This window comes from Gopherus evgoodei, chromosome 3 (assembly GCF_007399415.2).
Source record: "Gopherus evgoodei ecotype Sinaloan lineage chromosome 3, rGopEvg1_v1.p, whole genome shotgun sequence".
Classification (NCBI taxonomy): domain Eukaryota; kingdom Metazoa; phylum Chordata; order Testudines; family Testudinidae; genus Gopherus; species Gopherus evgoodei.
In genome coordinates, this window is record NC_044324.1 from 101,249,911 (window position 1) to 101,269,794 (window position 19,884).

At 47.9% G+C, this 19,884-nt stretch overlaps 1 protein-coding gene across 7 annotated transcripts in view; it reads right to left on the reverse strand.

The window, feature by feature from the left end:
- The window catches only part of FAM184A (family with sequence similarity 184 member A), a 186,664-nt gene that overhangs the window by 44,923 nt on the left and 121,857 nt on the right, over nt 1-19,884 (reverse strand). For 5 of the 7 annotated variants that reach the window (XR_003999579.1, XM_030556200.1, XM_030556202.1 and 2 more), the window contains exon 10: nt 16,387-16,428. The exons of the other annotated variants lie outside the window; for them this stretch is intronic. Coding sequence is in view for 4 of the 5 variants with exons in the window: in XM_030556200.1 (XP_030412060.1) it covers nt 16,387-16,428 (42 nt within the window). In the remaining variant the exon portion in view is untranslated. The remainder of the gene's footprint in view (nt 1-16,386; nt 16,429-19,884) is intronic. 7 annotated transcript variants of the gene reach the window in all.

The following is a 19,884-nucleotide window of genomic DNA, read 5'->3' on the forward strand; positions in this document are numbered from 1 at the left end:
TAAATGATAAAGTCATAGCAATATATCAATGTACTCTGTGCTATTCTGCAATGAATTAAAGCTCACAGCATAAAATAAAATTAAGAGTAAGCATGCAAAGGATAACTGTGTGAAATTTGCAACATTTATATTATTGCTGAAATTATTCTATCACAAGTACAAAGCTAAAGCAGATCTGTAAGGGAAAAAGCTACATTTAAAGTAGAATGAGCACTTAAATAAAACAAGCAAATTAAGTTTGAGTGAAATGACCATGACTGGTTGTCTTTAAAACTCGTTGAGTATATATATACACATACAAACACACACTATCCTGCAACTATGCTTTGACAGTAATATTTTACTTCAAATGCCTTTTAAAGGAGATTTAGCTATAGCTGAAAGATCATACTAAATTTCATAATCTAAACTATGCATGAAAAACTGTGTACACTAACATTAATTTTTTACTTTACTTCCTGTATGAAGTAAATGAGTAAGCAGAATTTCTTAATGTCAGAGCATATAGTTAGCATGAAAAATATGTTTTAAACAGTGTAAATCAGCAAAGCAATGCAAAATGAATCATTTTCATTTACTTTACCATAATTTTAAGAAGCAAGGTATTATATGTGCAATGCAAAGTAGTAGGTAACATATACATTACTTGTTCCATTCTGACTTCTAAGTATGTATCAGCATTTTTTAAGCTTTCTTTTCTCTAGCTCTTGCTCTGCTATCTTCTTTTAATTTAAAACAAGATTTAAAAAAATAGAAATCTAAATTTAGACACCTAAATTACCTGATTTTCAAGTTCTGAGAAACCTAACAGCTCCTATTAGCCTAAATATAAAATTTACACTTAGAAACCTTTGTTAAAAGAACGTTAAGGCTGAACGAATTAAAGTTAGGGAATACCTGAATTAAGGTTGCCTGTACAACCTTAATTCGCGCCCCCACCCCGTGAGTATGCATTATGATACAGTCTTTAAATTACATCATCACATACTATTTTTTCCATAGATCCTGGCCTCCTTCTGTGAACAGGATGGATAGCGCTCATTGAATAAGCAGCTATTCAATATTTTGTTTCACCCTCATTGTTCAATGTGCAACCTCATGCCTTAGTCATTACACACTATTCAAACCCTGAATATATTTTTTTTAACTTCCCCTTGGTCTTTTCAATGGCACACATTGCTACAGTACCTCACTGCTTCACACATATTTATGAATTTATTTTCTCAACACTCCTGAGAGGCAAGGTGATATTACTATCCCCATTTTATGGATGAGGAACTGAGGAACAGATTAAGGTAAAAAGTGTCCACTAGTTTTGGATGCCCAATCTGGGATTCCTAGGATCAGATTTTTCAGAATACTTAGCATTATATAGAGGGCCCTGAGAAAACTGCAGATTTGGAAAAAAAAAATCATGGCAGTGTCATGGGTTAAGCAGTGATTTTCTTAGGATATGCACATAATGCAGTCTGTGAAAGAACACTGTTGCATTCCTTTGCATAAAGCCAGATGCCAAGTTCCCACAAAAACTGTTGCAATTTTTCCAACAGCAGGAAAGCGGTGTGCACAGATGCCCACTTCCACCTCCTCACTGCTGGAAAATTACAGCAGTTCAGGGGGCACTCAGTGGCCAGTTTTACACAAGACACAGTAGACGGCACGCCAATGCCACTTAGAACACATGCTTCTGCCTCTCTCCTGAGGTTGCAGCTGCTTCTGTTCCAAGGTGTGGTGCTGGCTATTGTGCCTCTCAGAAAACTGGCTGCTGGTCTTTCCAGAACTGCAGCAATTTTTCCAGCAGCAGGAAGGCAGAAGTGAGCATCATGTGCTCTTATGTTGCACTCTGTGAAGTTCATAGACATACTCACCAACAAACTGTTGTACCTCCCAGCCCCTCATACCCACCTCCCTCCTCCACTTATCCCACCACCCCAGTCCCTGCTTCCAACTCCGGTCCCTCAAACCTCCTTCCCACCCATAGGCTCTCAACTTAGCCCCTCCCCTTCAGCTGCTCCCCCTCCACCTGTCTCATCTTCCCAGCCCCTTGCCCCTTTTACTTGTACCCAGGTATCCCCCTCTGCCCAATATCTGTTCCACGAGGTTGCAGAGGGGGTAGTTGGGTCCAGCTGGTGGGTCAGCTGGAGCTCAGCTGCTCTCTGAGGTAGTGGGCAGGTGAACATGGGTCAGACCAGTGTGCGGGGAGTTGACAAGAAGCTGCTGCTCCCTCGTTCTTTTACTGGGCTCTTTGGAAACCATCTCCAAGCCACACTTCCACTTGCATCTTCTGGGCTTATTAATATGCAGCAAGGGATGGTGCCTCGGGGAGCAGGTGTAGCCAATGGGACGGCGGTCCTGAAGGACAATGCATGCCCATTGGCTACCCTGCTGTTGGAGCAGCAGTTTGGAGGCCCAAAAGATGCAACAAACATAAGAATGGCACACACAGATGCCCACTTCAGCTTCCCTCTTGTGGGAAAAATTGCAGGGCTGGGCTTATTCCACAATTTCACCTCAGTGTCTGAAAACAAAATTTCTCAGGGTCCTTATTATATAGCGCTTTATATGTTCAAAGTATAGTTCCCATTGACTTCAGTTGCAGTTGTGAGTCCTCTACCCTAAAGTCTTAAGTTGGGCACTCAGAAAAGAAGGCACACACAATTAGTGGTCACCTGTGAAAATAAATGATTACTCACCCTGCACAATTATTGTGTTCCCCTAAGTTTGCTAGCACCCCCTGTGCCTTTGACTGGAGACTTCTCATAGCAGCATCCATTCGTCTCACACATGTGTGTTAGTCAGTCTTATACCCTCTGGCATTGCTACATAGCACTGTGGGGGCAAACTGCCCTCAGTTCCTTCTCTACGGTGAAATTTCAAAGCAGAGGACTCCGAAGGGAAGGACACACATCTCAAAGAACCACAGTTACCGCATAGAGTTAAGTAACCATTTCTTCTTCTTCTTCTTCGAGTAGTGTCCCTACTGATGCTCCACTCTAGGTGACTACCAAGCAGTTTCCTCTAAGGCGGAGGGGGCTTCAGAGTTAAGTCCAGTACAGAGAAAAGTACGGCCAAGCTGAATACAGTATCAGAAGCAGAATCATGAGTTATGGCATAGTGTTTGGTGAATGTAAGTATGGAAGCACACGCAGCGGCTTTACAGATTTCAATATTGGACATGTTCTTGAGGAAGGCCCTAAAAGTGGCAACTGTCCTTGTAGAATGAGTGCACATATTCAAAGGCGGTTGAGTATTGTGAGACTCATAACAAGAGTTAATATAGCCTGATATCCATTTGGAAAGTCTCTGGTTAGAGATTGCAGCCTTTTTGACCTATTTGCTAGTGAGATGAATAACTTGTGAGTCTTCCTGAAGGGTTTTGTCCTACCTAGATAGAGGGCCAGGGCTCTCCTGACATCAAGGGTGCATAGCAGTGCCTCTTCATGATCTAGATACAATTTGAGATGGAAGACAGGCAAGGTGAATGGGCTGATTGATATGAAATTCAGAAGAAACTTTAGATAAGACTTTGTGGTGGAGCCTCATCATGACCTCGTCCTTAAAAAATACTGTTAAGTGAGGGTATTGCCATCGGGGCACCTATTTCTCCAACCATCAGGCCAGCATGATGGCTATAGGCATACCATCTTCATTGACAAATAGAGCAATGAGCGGGTAGCCAGTGGTTCAAGGATGGTCTTATGAGGCATTTAAGGACCACATCAAGGTCCCATACTGGAGTAGGGAATTGGACTGGTGGACAGAGATTTCCAAGCCCTCTGAGGCATCTCACTGTGGTGGGGTGGGCAAATATGGAATAGCCCTCTATTGCAGGGTGACAAGCCATGATGGCTGCCAGGTGGACTCTGATGGAGCTCATTCATAGTCCCGATGTTTTCAAGGTTAGGGTGTAATCAGCCCATTTGGAAGTGATGCAGTCATCCACGAGACCTGCCTGTGGTCACACCAACTGGCAAACCGTGTCCATTTTTGAGAATACATGCATCAAGTAGATTATTTCCTGGTATGTAAAAGAAAAGACGGTTACTCACCTTTGTAACTGTTGTTCTTCGAGATGTGTTGCTCACATCCATTCCAGTTAGATGTGCGCGCCGTGCGTGCACGTTCGTTGGAAACTTTTTACCCTAGCAACTCCAGTGGGCCAGCAGGTCGCCCCCTAGAGTGGCGCCGGCATGGCGCTCGATATATACCCCTGCCAGCCCACCCGCTCCTCAGTTCCTTCTTGCCGGCTACTCCGACAGTGGGGAAGGAGGGCAGGTGTGGAATGGATGTGAGCAACACATCTCGAAGAACAACAGTTACAAAGGTGAGTAACCGTCTTTTCTTCTTCGAGTGATTGCTCACATCCATTCCAGTTAGGTGAATCCCAAGCCATACCTAGGCGGTGGGGTCGGAGTGAGAAGTAGCGGCATGGAGCACTGCAGATCCGAAGGCCGCATCCTCTCTTGACTGCTGGACCAGGGCGTAGTGGGAAGCAAAGGTGTGGACCGATGACCAGGTTGCTGCCCGACAGATCTCCTGGATGGGCACACGGGCGAGGAAAGCCAGCGACGACGCCTGGGCCCTGGTAGAATGTGCAGTCACACGGCCCGTAGGGACGTGGGCCAAGTCATAGCAGGTCCTGATACAGGACGTTACCCATGAGGATAACCTCTGCGAGGAGATAGGAAGCCCTTTCATGCGGTCCACTACTGCCACGAAAAGCTGGGGGGATCTGCGGAACGGTTTGGTTCTCTCCACATAGAACGCGAGAGCCCTACGGACATCAAGCGAGTGGAGCTGTCGCTCCCTGCCTGAAGAGTGAGGTTTCGGGAAAAAAAACGGGAGGAATATCTCTTGGTTGATGTGGAAGGCCGAGACCACCTTGGGGAGAAAGGCAGGGTGAGGCCTCAGCTGCACCTTATCTTTGTGGAAGACTGTATACGGGGGTTCTACCACGAGAGCCCGGAGTTCCGACACCCGTCTAGCTGAGGTGATAGCTACTAGAAAGGCAGTCTTCCAAGAGAGATAGAGAAGGGAGCAAGTAGCTAACGGCTCAAAGGGGGGCCCCATGAGCCGAGACAACACCAGGTTAAGATCCCAGGTTGGAGCAGGGAGTCGGACGTTAGGGTATAAACGTTCCAGCCCCTTCAGGAATCTAGTCACCGTCGGGTGAGAAAAAACGGAGCGGCCATCCCCACCCGGGTGAAAGGTAGAGATAGCTGCCAGGTGGACCTGCAAAGACGATATCGCCAGGCCCTGTTGTTTGAGGGACCAAATATAGTCTAAAATATTGGCCACCGAAACTTCCATGGGGCGGAGACCTTTCTCCACGCACCAACAGGAGAAACGCTTCCACTTGGCCGAGTATGTCGCTCTAGTGGAAGGCTTCCTGCTGCCCAAAAGTACCTCCCGTACCGGGGTGGAGCAGCGCAGTTCAGAACTGGTCAGCCACGCAGGAACCACGCCGCTAGGTGCAGCGACTGCAGGTCCGGGTGACAGAGAGTCCCGTGTTCCTGGGTGATCAGGTCTGGGTGAAGGGGCAGGGGAACTGGGTCGGCTATGGCCAGGTCCAGCAGCATGGGGGTACCAATGTTGCCCGGGCCACGCCGGGGCTACCATGATCACGCGAGCCCTGTCCCTGCGCACCTTCAGAAGGACCCTGTGGACCATTGGGAACGGGGGAAACGCGTAGTACAAGTGGGTCGTCCACGGAATAAGGAAGGCATCCGCTATAGACCCGGGCTCCCTGCCCTGAAAGGAGCAGAACGCCTGGCATTTCTTGTTCCCCCCGGACGCGAAGAGGTCCACACGGGGATAACCCCACCTCTGGAAGATTGAGAGGGTGACGTCCGGGTGAAGAGACCACTCGTGTGATAGGAAGGATCTGCTCAGGCGATCCGCCAGCGTGTTTCGTACCCCAGGGAGGAAGGAAGCCGTGAGGTGAATGGAGTGGGCTACACAAAGGTCCCAAAGTCGCATCGCCTCGTGACACAGGGGAGAGGATCTGGTGCCGCCCTGCTTGTTGATATAGTACATGGTCGTCGTGTTGTCGGTAAACACCGCGACACAACGACCTCGAAGCTGGTGACAGAACGTTTGACAAGCAAGGCAGACCGCTCTCAACTCCCGCATGTTGATGTGCAGCTTCACCTCCTGCGGGGACCACAGGCCCTGTGTTCTCAGGGTTCCCAGGTGGGCCCCCCAGCCGAGATCTGAGGCATCCGTTGTTAGGGACACCGAAGGCTGTGGTGGGTGGAAGGGGAGCCCCGCACACACTACGGACTGGTCTAACCACCAGCCGAGAGAATCTAACACCCCCTGGGGGATTGTGATCAGCATGTCTAGCGGTTGCCTTGCCGGCCTGTAATGTGCGATGAGCCACAACTGGAGGGGCCTCATGCGGAGCCGAGCGTAACCGGTCACAAATGTGCATGCTGCCATGTGGCCTAACAGGGTTAGACATGTCTGAATTGATGTCAAGGGGGCTTCCCGCAATCGCTGAACGATTGCCGACAACGCCTGGAATCTCGGTAACGGCAGAACAGCCCTGGCCCCGGTGGAGTCCAGGACGGCCCCGATGAACTCCACCCTCTGCGTGGGGAGCAGGGTGGACTTGTCTATGTTGATCATGAGGCCCAAGGTAGCAAACAGGCCGGTGATCTTGCGGACGTGGCTGCAAACCTGTAGCTCCGACGTACCCCGAATTAACCAATCGTCTAGGTAAGGGAACACGTGGATATGACTGCACCGGAGATGTGCCACGACGACTGCCATGCATTTTGTAAATACCCTCGGGGCCGTGGAAAGGCCAAATGGGAGGACTGCAAATTGATAGTGAAGGCGGCCCACCATGAATCGAAGGAAACGTCTGTGGTGTGGCCAAATGGCAATGTGAAAATAAGCGTCCTGCATGTCGAGGGCGGCGTACCAGTCTCCCGGATCCAGGGATGGGATAATGGTCCCCAGGGATACCATGCGGAACTTCAACTTCACTAGGTATTTGTTGATCTCTCGCAGGTCGAGGATAGGCCTGAGGCCTCCCTTGGCCTTGGGGATCAGAAAGTAGCGAGAATAAAACCCCTTGCCTTTCTCATTTTCCGGAACCGCCTCTATAGCTCCTTTGTTGAGGAGCGTCTGTACCTCCTGTCGAAGGAATTGCTCGTGAGAGGGGTCCCTGAAGAGGGACGAGGAAGGGGGGCGGGACGGAGGAAACTATATAAATTGCAGGCGGTATCCCTTCTGCACCGTGCGCAAGACCCAGCGGTCCGATGTTATTTGGGTCCACGCTGGGAGGAAAAATGAAAGGCGGTTGGAAAACGGGGGGGAAGGATCCGTGGGGGAAACTGTTACTGCGCCCTCGGGTGCACCTTCAAAACGAAGGCTTGGGTCCAGGCGGGGGCTTAGAGGAGCTTTGATTCTGCCCCCCCTGGTTCCCCGAATGCCTACGCCTTCCATTCCTGCCACGGCGCCTATTGAGGTCCTGCCGTTGGCGGAATTGGGGGTATGGCCTGCGCTGCTGTTGCTGCTGTGGCCGGAAGGGTCTGCGCTGCGTTCCCGGCGTGTGCATCCCGAGGGAGCGCATAATGACGCGATTGTCTTTGAGACTCTTAAGTCTGGGGTCTGTCTTTTCTGAAAACAGGCCCTGGCCTTCGAACGGGAGGTCCTGGATGGTATATTGGAGCTCCGGTGGAAGGCCAGAGACCTGCAGCCAGGAGATACGGCGCATCGTTACCCCCGAGGCGAGGGTGCGGGCAGCCGAGTCTGCAGCGTCCAAAGAAGCTTGCAACGAGGTTCGTGCAACCTTCTTGCCCTTGTCCAGAATGGCCGCAAATTCTTGGCGGGCCTCCTGTGGCAGCAGCTCTTTGAATTTGTCCGCTGCCACCCACGAGTTAAAAGCGTATCTGCTGAGCAGGGCTTGTTGGTTTGAAACCCTGAGCTGAAGGGCCCCAGCTGAGTAAACCTTGCGGCCAAGGAGGTCCATACGTCTGGCCTTGGATTTGGGGGCTGGAGCTTTCTGCCCATGACGCTCCCTCTCGTTCACCGACTGCACAACCAGGGAACACGGTGTCAGGTGGACGTGGAGGTACTCATAGCCCTTGGAGGGGGCCATGTACTTCCTCTCGACGCCCCTCGCCGTAGGGGGGATGGAGGCCGGTGACTGCCAGATTGTATTGGCATTGGCCTGGATCGTCCTAATGAAGGGTAGGGCGACCCTGGTGGGAGCATCAGACGAGGGGATGGTGACGATAGGGTCCTCAATCTCAGAGACCTCCTCGGCTTGCAGGCTCAGATTCTGAGCTATTCGCCTAAGGAGGTCTTGGTGCGCCCTGAGATCCAGCGGAGGAGGGCTACTGGAGGAGGTGCCAGCCACCGCTTCATCAGGGGAGGAGGATGAGGAGACCCCTGGCAAGAAAGTGTCCAGTGGGGGGTCCCCCTCAGCCCTCGCCTCTGTCTCAGGAGCAAGAGCAGGGTCTTGCTGCTTGGATCCTTCCTCTCCATCCGGGGAGGGAGGGGGGCGAGACAACGAAGCCTCCAGCACCCTGTGCTCCGCCGTTGCAGGCCTAGCAGGAATCTGTTGGGGGCCCTGGGCTTGATGGTATGCCCAGGGGGTCCAAAACCCCCACTGCTGCGGACCTTGGTCCTGTTGCGGAGGGTCTTGAAACAATGCCGCCTGCCTGTCGGTGCCCAGCGCATACACGCTGTCTGCTTGAGAAGACACCGACGGCTGCCTAGAAGGCCATGGCGGGGCCGACCCCGGCTGGTAAGGGTCCGCGCGGGTCGGCACCGAAGATCTTCTCGGTGCCGGGGATCGGTACCGGGAGTCATAGCGTTGCCGGGATCGGGACCGGGTTCTGTTTCGGTGCCGGGATCTGGATCGGTACCGGCCGCTGCTTCGGTGCCGGGATCGGGACCGGGCCCTGCCACCGACGCGGTGCCGGGAGGTCGACCGGGACCGGGACCTGCCACCAGCTCGGTGCCGGGAGGTCGACCGGCGCGGCGAGTGACGGCGAGACTGGCTCCGAGAGTCACGGTGCCGGTATCGACGGCTGGAGTCAGACCGCGACCGTCTGGAGGTCGATCGGTGCCGCGAGTGCGACCGGTACCGCCGAGGGGAGCGGTGCTGGGACTGCAAGCGGCGGCGGGATCTCGAGCGACCATGGCGTCGGGACCTGGATCGCGAGCGCGAGTCCCGAGACGGTGCCGTCATCATGGGCTTGCCTCTAGATGCGACCCGCACCGGAGGTACCGGGGGTGGCAGCTGAGTAGACTCAGTTAGGGCGATAAGGTCCCGTGCCGAGGTGAAGGTCTCCGGAGTGGATGGGACCAATAGCTCAACCCCAGATCTTATGGGGGAGCTTAGCGGCACCGGACTCGACGGACCCACCGGGCCCGGAGTCGACGGTGCCGGCGGTGCCGCGGCCGATGTCGAGGCCGGGCGCTCCAATCGGGTCTGCCTGGCTGGAGTAGCAGACACTGACAGTCTCGCCTCCGCACCCGGTGCCGGGGAAGGTAGGTGCCGGGGAGTCTTCCCAGTGCCGGTGCGATCTGGTGCCGGCGCCGAGATCACGGCCTGTGAAGCTGCCGGGTCAAGTGCCGCCTCCATGAGGAGAGTCTGGAGTCTTTGGTCTCTCTCCCTCTTTGTCCTGGGCTTAAAAGCCTTGCAGATGCGGCACTTGTCCGACCTGTGCGATTCCTCCAGGCACTTCAGGCACGCGTCGTGGGGGTCGCTGGTTGGCATAGGCTTTTTACAGGCCGCACACTGCTTAAAGCCCGGCGAACCAGGCATGAGCCTGGTGCCGGGTGCCGGGAAGGGCTACAGCCCAGACCGGCGAACAACTATCTACAATACTATTTACACCTAATTACTTAACTACTTAACGATCTAACTAACAACTGTAACAATAACGGTAGTTAACAAGGAGAGCTAGGGACATGGAGGACAGCTATGCCGCGCTCCACAGTTCCAACGACCGACACGGCGGTAAGAAGGAACTGAGGAGCGGGTGGGCCGGCAGGGGTATATATCGAGCGCCATGGCGGCGCCACTCTAGGGGGCGACCTGCCGGCCCACTGGAGTTGCTAGGGTAAAAAGTTTCCGACGAACGTGCACGCGCAGCGCGCACACCTAACTGGAATGGATGTGAGCAATCACTCGAAGAAGAACTCTTTTTACATGCTCTGGGCAGGCTGTCTTTAATCCCATGAGCCATCAACCAGCCATGCTTTGAGACGAAGGACAGCAAGATTGGGATAAAGAATCTTCCCGCCTTCCTGGGAGATATGAGGAGCAGCATGGAGAGTGATTGCAGAGCAAATGGCCAGCCGTTCTAGGTAAGGAAAAAACACATTTGCCTGGGCCAGGTTAGAACTGTTAGGATGACTCTAGCTTTGTCTTTCTTTATTTTGAGAATAACTTTGGCTACTAGGGGAGTTGGCAGGAATGCATACAGGAAAGTTGATGACCACTGAAGGTGAAAAGCATCCCCGCACGGATTGGTGACCCAGTCTGTTCCTTGAGCAGAAGTAGGTGCATTTCTTGTTTAACTATGTGGCAAACAAATATATATTAGGCATGCTCCATTGATGAAATATGTGGTGTAATACACCGGGTCTATTTCCCACTTGTGGTCTTGGAAGAAGTGCCGACTGATCACAACTGCAGTCATGTTCTGAACTCCTTTGTGATGATGATCCGGCTGCATATGCCCCAATTCCAAAGAAGGAAGGGGATCTTACTCTTTGGCAATTAATATAAAACATGCATGATATATTGTCTGTCATGATCTTTATGTTGATCTTTCCACGATTAAGAGCAGGAACCGGAGACAGGAATATCTGACTGCTCTGAGTTCCAGGAGGCTGATGTGCAACATCGCCTCTTGCGGCAGCCACTTGCCTTGGGTTGTGTGTGATGTAGTCAGTAGCCCAGCCCTTGCTATCAGGGCAGTATGGCCTAGTGGCCAGGGTCAATAGCTCGGCCCTTGCTATTTGAGCAGTGTGGTCTAGCAGCCAGAGTCAGCAATATGACCCTTAGTATCAGGGCAGCACAGCCTAGCGACCAGAGTCAGTAGTGCTGTGATCTGGACCACCACACCTCAGGATGGGAGGTGGCCAGGATATGGGGATCCAGTCCCACCCTCTCCCCTGGGTCCCAAGACAGAGCCCTGTTGGTGGCGGGGTTGCCCACCATCAGCATGGCGGGGATCAAATTTGGAATCATTTTCACTTCTGTAGGTAAGTGTGATCTGTCATCTACATCCTACAAAGCGGTAACATCACTTTCACCTCCTCAAATCATTCACTCTTCAAGTGTTGGAACTATGAAAAAGCCAAGCCTGGAGCTGGAGGATCTGTAGGTTGGGGTGAAGGATCCATTTGTCATTTTGGGAGAGCAGGTGAGAAATGGGTTAAAGAGGAATTGGAGGACATACTGCCAGCTGTGCAAGAGATGCGTACCATACTTGCCTCGGCCAGTAGTGGGTAAATCAATATCACTTTTGCTTTCTCTTGCTGTATCCCTAAGCGGGATGGAGGAAGGCGTATAGCAGCTCCCTGCTGTTTGGAAAGTTGAGAGCATTCCCAAAGACTGTTTCCCCAGTCCAGCTCTGTAGCAGTAGCAGAGACATTTCTTGTTCCGGAAATAGCAAACAGCTCTATTGTTGGAGTTCTCCATAGGCTGAATGTGCTGTGAAGCACTGCTGGATTCATCTCCCATTCGTGGTCATATGAGAAATTCCAACTGAGTCTGTCTGCTGTCACATTTTGTACCCCTTGCAGGAACACAATGTGGTAGATGCATCAATTCCAAAGATTCAGGAGGGAGGGAGATTTGGTGTCCCCTTGGCGATTTATGTAAAACATGCATGCTATATTGTCTGTCATGAATATCTTTGATGAGTGGGAGAAAGTATGCGAAGGCATTTCTGACGGCTCTTCGTTCTAAAAGATTGATATGGAGAACCGATTCCGTGGGAGTCCACGTGCCTTGCGGTCGTTTAGGTGGGTTCTCCATCCTATTAAAAAGGTGTCTGTTGTTCGAATCAGTGTTGATGGGGGTTGCGTGAACGGGATGCCTGCATGGATGCTGGATGGTTCTTTCTATCAGTCCAGGAAGTGTCTGAGATGAGCCATATCTAAGTTAAAAATCAGGCATATGGGGTCACAAAGGTAAATGCTGTCATGCCTGAGAAGCAGGATGCAATTCCTGGTCAGTGTTTGTGGGCTACCCTGATCTGCCTATGAGACTTGTCAGGGTGTTGAATCTGAAGCTGGAGGAATGCTCTCACTCGCACTGCATTGAGTTTGGCCCCAATAAACTTCAGATGTTGTATGAGACTCAAGGTTGATTTCTGGGTATTGAGCTGTAGACTCAGTTGCGCAAATATATGCTGCAAACGGTTGCCACTTCAGTGGAGGCTTATGGAAAGGGTCCTCTGTAGGAGTGAGGGGGAAAACCCTGAACTGACACTTCAGACACCAAGGCAAGGTCTTCATCAGAATCTTCTTCCTGAAGCTCACTAAGGAATGGTGGAGCGCCTGGAGAGATTTGAAGTGAAACCCTCTGTACTGAGCAAAGTTCAGGCATTCTTGGTACTGACAGTACATAAGAGTCAAGAAATGGAGAATTAGGAATCCCAGATACAATCAGGTCCTGGGGAAGTCAGAACCTGCAGTACTGCAAGTGTTATTGGTACCAAGCCTGTAATCTGTGCTGAGGTGATTGTGGTTGTGGTCGAGGACACTGACGGTACCATAGGTTACAGGTGCTCCAAGGGAAGCACAGTCGTTGATGGTACATAAGGTCTCATGAGCTCTGAGGGAAGTGTGGTTGGAACCTGAGTGGGTTTTTGTGGTACAGAGGAAGAAGATCAGCTCTTCTTGCCACTTTGGTCCAATAACTGTACCAATGGTCTCTCTGGGCCTGTGGCCATCTTGCAGCCTAGCCATGCCCTGGGTAGCCCAGGAATCAGCAGCCTGAAGGGCACCTGACTGAAGAGCTGGTAGTGCCAGGGTGGCTGAAGATACCGATGACTTCAGCTTTTTAGAAGTACATTCTCTACTTGGTGAGCCAGGGTAATATTCCTTTGAGGGCTTATGAGAGGACTCCTGCATCTTTCTCTTGGACGCCCTGGAGATGTGGGGCTCCGCTGTTGTAGAGGCAGCCGATTTACAGGGAGGTCCCTTGGCCTGGATTACAAACTGGGTGTAGAGAGCTCTCCATCATGAGGAGATAAAGCTTTATTTGTGTTTTTGCTGGCTCTTGATTTCAGTGCCAGACAAAAGTTGCACTTCTGTGATTTTCTGAGGCAATGGAGCAATGGGAATGCCCATCGCTGACCAGCATCACCTCCCAACTTGACATATGTTTGAAGCCAGGAGAACCAGACATAACCTCCCAGTAAGAACTAATAACTAACCAGTACCTATCCAAATATAATAAAAATTATTCTCTCTTGTAAAGAAAAGCTATATTAGTACTATTTACTAGCTATGGGACTAAAACTAACACTAGGACTAATTGTTAATAAAAAGAGAGAATACAGTTGAAGAAATCTGAATGGGATAACTGCCAGAGTTCCACCCCAGGCTGAGGCAGTTAAGAAGGAACTAAGCGTGGTTTGCCCACGCAGTGCTGTGCAATGGCATGGGGCATAAGACTGACTAACATGCATGTGATGGCTGAATGGAAACTGCTATGAGAAATCTCTGATCAAAGGCACAGGGGGTGCTAGCGCACCTACAGTGGAGCACCTCTAGGGATATTACTCGGAGAGGAAGTTTGGTTTAAGTGACATTTCAAGCATCACATAGGAATTCAGTGGCAGATGTAGGTGAAGAAACAATTCTTCAAAGCAGCATTCAGCAGCCATAACCATGAGACCATTCTTTCTCTTCCTGCAATTCTACCCCTCATTCACTACTCAACTTATGCAACAAGTGAGGCAGGGATCCTACTGACAACAGCCTCATTCACTATACAACCCTAACTCATCTTCAGAGCATGGTTCATCCTGTACATGGAATGAGGCAGGCAGGGTTTCTGTGGAAGCAGTATGTGATCATGTAATTAAAGACTATATCACAATGTATGCACACAAGATGGCCAAATAAAGGTTGCACAGGCAGCCTTAATAGGCATTTCCTAACTTTTTAATGCTTGACTTCTAACTCTTCTAATACAGGTTTTTAGATGCAATTCCCTAGATTTTGAGGGAGAGGAAAAGCAAACTGGAAAAAATAAATTCCATCATGTGGAACCAAACTGACCTGTACACAGGTCATCAGTAGGACTGAAATCTTTAGATCCACAGCACAGATGTCTATTACTTCAGTTACAGAATAACTGGCAGCAGTAGTAAGCTGTTATTCTTTATTTTGACAAAGCACAAGGGAGTGATCAAACACAGATTTTGCCCGTTGGTTTCACAGATATTTGCTGACATTAGAGGAATGCCAAAACTTGGGAATTCTGGGTTAAATTTGAGGTTCTAGAGGGCAGTGTGCTTCAGTGGTTATAAACCTTTCTGCCCCATCCCCACTCTGCTCCTAAACCTCCTCTGCCATCTCTCTCGTTCCCTTTCCCTTGTTGCTATCCACCCCAACTATTGTCTCATTCCCTTCCCACTCCAATCCTATGCACCCCACCTTGGCTCCTGTCGCCTCCCCCTCTGCTCCTATCTTTTCCAACACTGGATATTGCTCCTCTTTCTGCTCTTATCCACCACCTCAGCACCTGTCACTCCTCCGCATTGTTTCTAACCACCCTACCCCACCCTCCCATTCATGCTGTCCTCCTCATATATTTACAACATCCCTGCACTGCTGCCTGCATATGGATGGGCCCCCCTGTTAAATTTCAAGTCCCTACTTCAAAGCATGGAAGCACTAGAGCTTCCCAATTAATAGGGTGCAGCATTTTTTTAATTTTTACCATGGACAAAACAATACATGTTCCCCTAATCTCATTCTTGGAAATGGCTGACTCATTTTAGCTGAAACTTAAAAATAAAAAAAAATTAACCTGAGGCAGACATCTGGTATCAAAAATTTCAGCCTAATCAGTTAAAGTTTGGCAAAATGATAAACAGCTGAAAATAGGATTTTATATTATGGAAAGTATTAGGCAACCTTAATTATAGGCTTAGCTACCAGCTCTGCCTATAATATTCTACTTATTTTCAGGTTCTAGGATGTCCATGCACTGCTGAAGTCTGCAAACTCCTTCCCTGAGTAACTTCCTATCTTGTAGTACATTGGTGATGTTATATATTGTGATGCCAACCTATGGAGTTCAGTTAAGTGTATACTTTCTACAAAATACATGATTCTGTAAAGCTTTGAAACGTATTTACCTCTGGTGAAATATAATAGTATTATTTGTTATACAAAACACCACATTTTTGCAAAATATATGGATTAAACTATAGGTGTTATTATTAAAGGACTGCTCAATCAGTCACTATCAAAACCTGTTCACATACATATCAACATTACAGATGTAAATTATCGTAATTTACAATACCACCCTCTGGTGACAGCAATTGTTCCACTGCTGTGAATTAGTCTGATAATTCTGAAATATCCATTCTTTTCTTCTTTCTACATAACAACAAACAATTCACATATGGGAAACTAATAAAAGTATAGGTTTTCTATACAATATATGTGAAGTTTTCTTATTTTGTTTGAATTGCCTCAAATATCAAAAGAAACAATAGTATATTTCAATAAAGGGGTTTTAAGCATACATATATACATTTTATACATATTTTGAATGATTCACCATGTATTTATATATGCTAAAAGCACACTTATGAAATAAGAGTCTCTCTCTTTGCATATTTTTACAGTAACAGAATCTTCTAGCTTCCAGTTTGCTTTCTCCCTACACGGAGGATGCTAGACAAGACACAGATAACTCCTTGAAGACAAAGATATACACAGTACTTTGAACTTACAATCTTGTCAACTAGGCCTTTCAAGAGATTAAAAAGTTGACAGACAAATAGTAGAAGAAAATTTAGTAATCAAACTGCAATTAAGATTTGTATTACAAACAGCAAACTATAATATAGCATCATTAATTTCATGCTTTGTAAAAAGCTTCACAATGTGCAAATATATTGCCTGCAAGATTGCTTTAACATAATAAAAAATGCTGCAGATATTATGTAGCGTTTGATGTCAGATGATATGTGCACTTATACAGATGAATGGATGCAGCACAGAAGCTTTTATTAACCAGATGCATACATAGCCTCGCCTCTAATATCATCATGTATTTTACTTAAGAGTTTTTTAAGCTTTAAAGCAACATTATAAAGTATGCAAGTTTAGAAGTGCAAGCATGCCCTTGTGTACAAGTTGTAAGTGTAGCTCACTTACATTGCTGATAGATTTATGCAAAGCTTCACCGAGACAGTGCCGCTATGAAGAAAAGATCACAGGAATAAAGGGAAACATTCAGAAATCAACTAAGTAAAAGAAAAAGGGATAAAGAAGGGAGAGTAAAACACAGAACATTAATTTTAATTTGACCAGGGAAAAATAAGTTGAAAACTGTTTGGAAAAAAAATTAGACAGACAAAAAATTTTGCAATGACTTACTGCAAAATCACAGAACACAAGGTAGCATACTCATGAGGTGAAAAACTGTTTCATTTCCTACCTCATATTTCAAATATCCAGGATATCAGTATCCCTTGCAGTGTAATATAATGTTCCTCTCTTATGTAACTGAACAATTTTTGCATTTACCAAATTGATGCATTTATCTGCTCTCAGCTTTAGCTAATGTACTTTAGAAAAGGCTATCAAGTACATACTGACTTTTTGCATTTATCATCAGTCAGAATTACACTTTGAACATTGCAGTCAGTTTCAACTGTAGGCATTTTTTTAGTTAGTAGCCTTATAATAGCAAGAGAAAATTTCACGGTCTTATCTGTTTTAATACTGAGAACACATTTAGTCTTGAATAAAGTCATATTTCTATTAAAGCACAGTGGAATTTTTTGTTTTCTGAAATTTAAGGATTAAGAATCCTTACAAAAGAGACTGGTTTTCATGTAATAGTCCAGGGCAAAATTACTGTACCACCACCTTACATCAATTACTAATGAAAAACTGCAGATATATGTAAACATATACTGGTGTGTAGATGCATTGTATCAATATTACTTGATCATATACACCAGGTAATATATGTGCTGAAAATGAATGGAGGGTATCTTTATAACTGGATCTAGAGTCTGATTTAGCCTTCAATCCAAAGTAATAGATTATCCCCCCTTTGTCACTTATGTCATTCAAATAGATGGATTTCTCAATGACAACAGATTTTTTGGACCACCTTGACTGCCTTCATGTCTTCATTACAGAAATCTTGGACCATAATTTGACAGAACATAAAAAAAGAGGAAAAATATCTTTCCACAGCCTAAATCTACAAAAAGGAAAAAGAGAAAGCCCCCTGTTGTTTTATTAAAATTGCAGGAAACAAATTTCTGAACAACAAACTACTACTTCTAGCAACAGTGAGAGGCAGCATGGTTCAGTGAATAGGGCACCAGACTAGGGCTTAGGTGATCTAGGTTCTATCCTTAGCTCTGCCGTACAATTGTGGGCAAATCACTTCAGCTTTCTGGGCCTCCTCCCCCCTTTGTCTGTCTCGTCTGTTTACGACTGTAAACTCCTTCGGGCAAGGACTGTTTCTTATAATGTGTCTGTACAGTCCCTAGTACAGTCAGGCCCTAATTTTGACTGAGGCCTCTAAGCATTATTGTAATATGAATAATTAACAATATATTTCTGATACTTAGCCAGAAGTGATAAACTAGCAATGTCCTAAGAAATGGGAAAGAAATTCCAGGTAAAATTTCTTATTTGGTCTACAGTCATGCTGGGTTCTGTCCCATGACTAAAAGCTTAAGGGGCGGCATGCAAGTACCAGTGAAGACACTGTGGTAAGTTGATCTAAGCTATGTTGACTCCAGCTACATTGCTGGAGTAGCATAACTTAGGTCAACTTACCCCAGCAGTGAAAAGAAAAGCCCTATGAGTCCTAACAGACATGATGGAGGAGATCGCCGGGCCACTGATTTTTAATAAATCTTGAAATACTGGGGAAACCCCAAAAGACTGGAAGAGTGCTAATGTAATGCCAGTATTCAAAAGCACGTAGTCTGATATTTTATTTTATTGGTAAAATAACTGAAGCCCATGTCAATAAAGAATTTAAGGATGGAAATATTATTAATGCCTGTCAATATGGTTTTATAGAAAATAGGTCTCGGCAAACACACCTGATTTCCTTCTCTGAGGAGATTACAAGCTTGGTTGATAAATATAACTGCATAGATGTAAAAGACTTTTATAAGGCATCTGACTTAGTGATAATCTTTTAATTAGGATGTTATGTGGTACTATGCAATATCAATAAAGCACTCTTAAATGGATTACAGACAGGGTAGGTGACAGATCTAAATATTAGTTAATGGAGAAAATCATCATTAACTGGGGGGTTCATGTGGGATTCTGCAGGGATTGGTTCTTGGCCCATCATTATTCAACATTTTTAGCAATGATCCATAAGTAAATATAAACGCCCTGCTGAGAAAATTAGAGGGTGACACAAATATTGGTAGAGTGGTGAACAATGACAACAGAGCAGTCATACAGAGCGATCTGCATTGCTTGGTAAGCTGGGCCCATACAAACAAAGTGCATTTTAAAACAGCCAAATGCAAGGTCCTACTGTGACGATTTGGGGAAACTGCCTGCACAAATTATGAATTCTGCATGAGATTATGAGCTCCCTATATGTACTTTAACAAGCTGCAAACTCCATTTAGAATGAGCAGTCCTGTGCCTTCTCTGCTGTCCTTTTAGCTCCATGTTGTACTGAAATTCCAACGAGTAGCGATCCAGGGCTGACAAAAGAGAGTTATTAACTCAGGGATGGTCCTCTAATCATATACAAACATCTTAGAACATAGGCTGGCTCCCACCCTGGAGAACTGGTGAGTTAGGGGGAGATGGTCTGGCAACAAATTCACCTGACAGAGGTACTGGATCATTATAAGACAGCATGAGCTGCTCTACTTGGGGGTCTTCAACCATTTTCACCAGCTCAACCTGTCTTCTGCAGGAGCTGGATGAAGCATGGGGGAACCCTGCCTACCTAAACACACAGAGTCCCCAAGGATTCCCAAAGGAAGGGTGAACTAGAGTAAAGTGCACTGGATTCACAGTGTTTGCTATTTTCTAAATGATCTATACTGGGGTGGGGGGTGGTAAACTTTTTGGCCTGAGGGCCACATTGAGTTTCCAAAATTGTATGGAGGGCTGGTTAGGGGAGGCTGTGCCTCCCAAAATAGCCAGGCGTGGCCCGGGCCCCACCCCGTATCCTAGGCCCCCAGTGCTTCTCGCCCCTGGGACTCCTGCCCCATCCAACCCCCCGCTGTTCCCTGATGGCCTGCGCTGGGACCCCTGCCCCATCCACCCCTCCCTGCCCCCTGATCACTCCTGGACCTCCCACCCCTGACTGACCCCCGCCACTCCATCCAACCCCTCCTCTCATTTCTGATTGCCCGGCCTGGGGTCCCTGCCCCATCCAACCACTCCTTCTCCCTGACCGCCCCCAGAACTCGTGCCCCCGACTGCCCCCTGCTGCCCCATCCAACCCCCCACTCCTTCCTGACTGTCCCCCCGGGACACCTGCCCACATTCAACCCCCCTATTCCCCACTCTCTGACTGCCCCAACCCCTATCCACGCTCTCCCCCCGACCACCACCCTGAACTCCCCTGCTCCTTGCCACCTGACCATGCTGCCTGGATCACCGGTGGCTGACGGTGCTACAGCTGTACCCCCAGAGCACAAG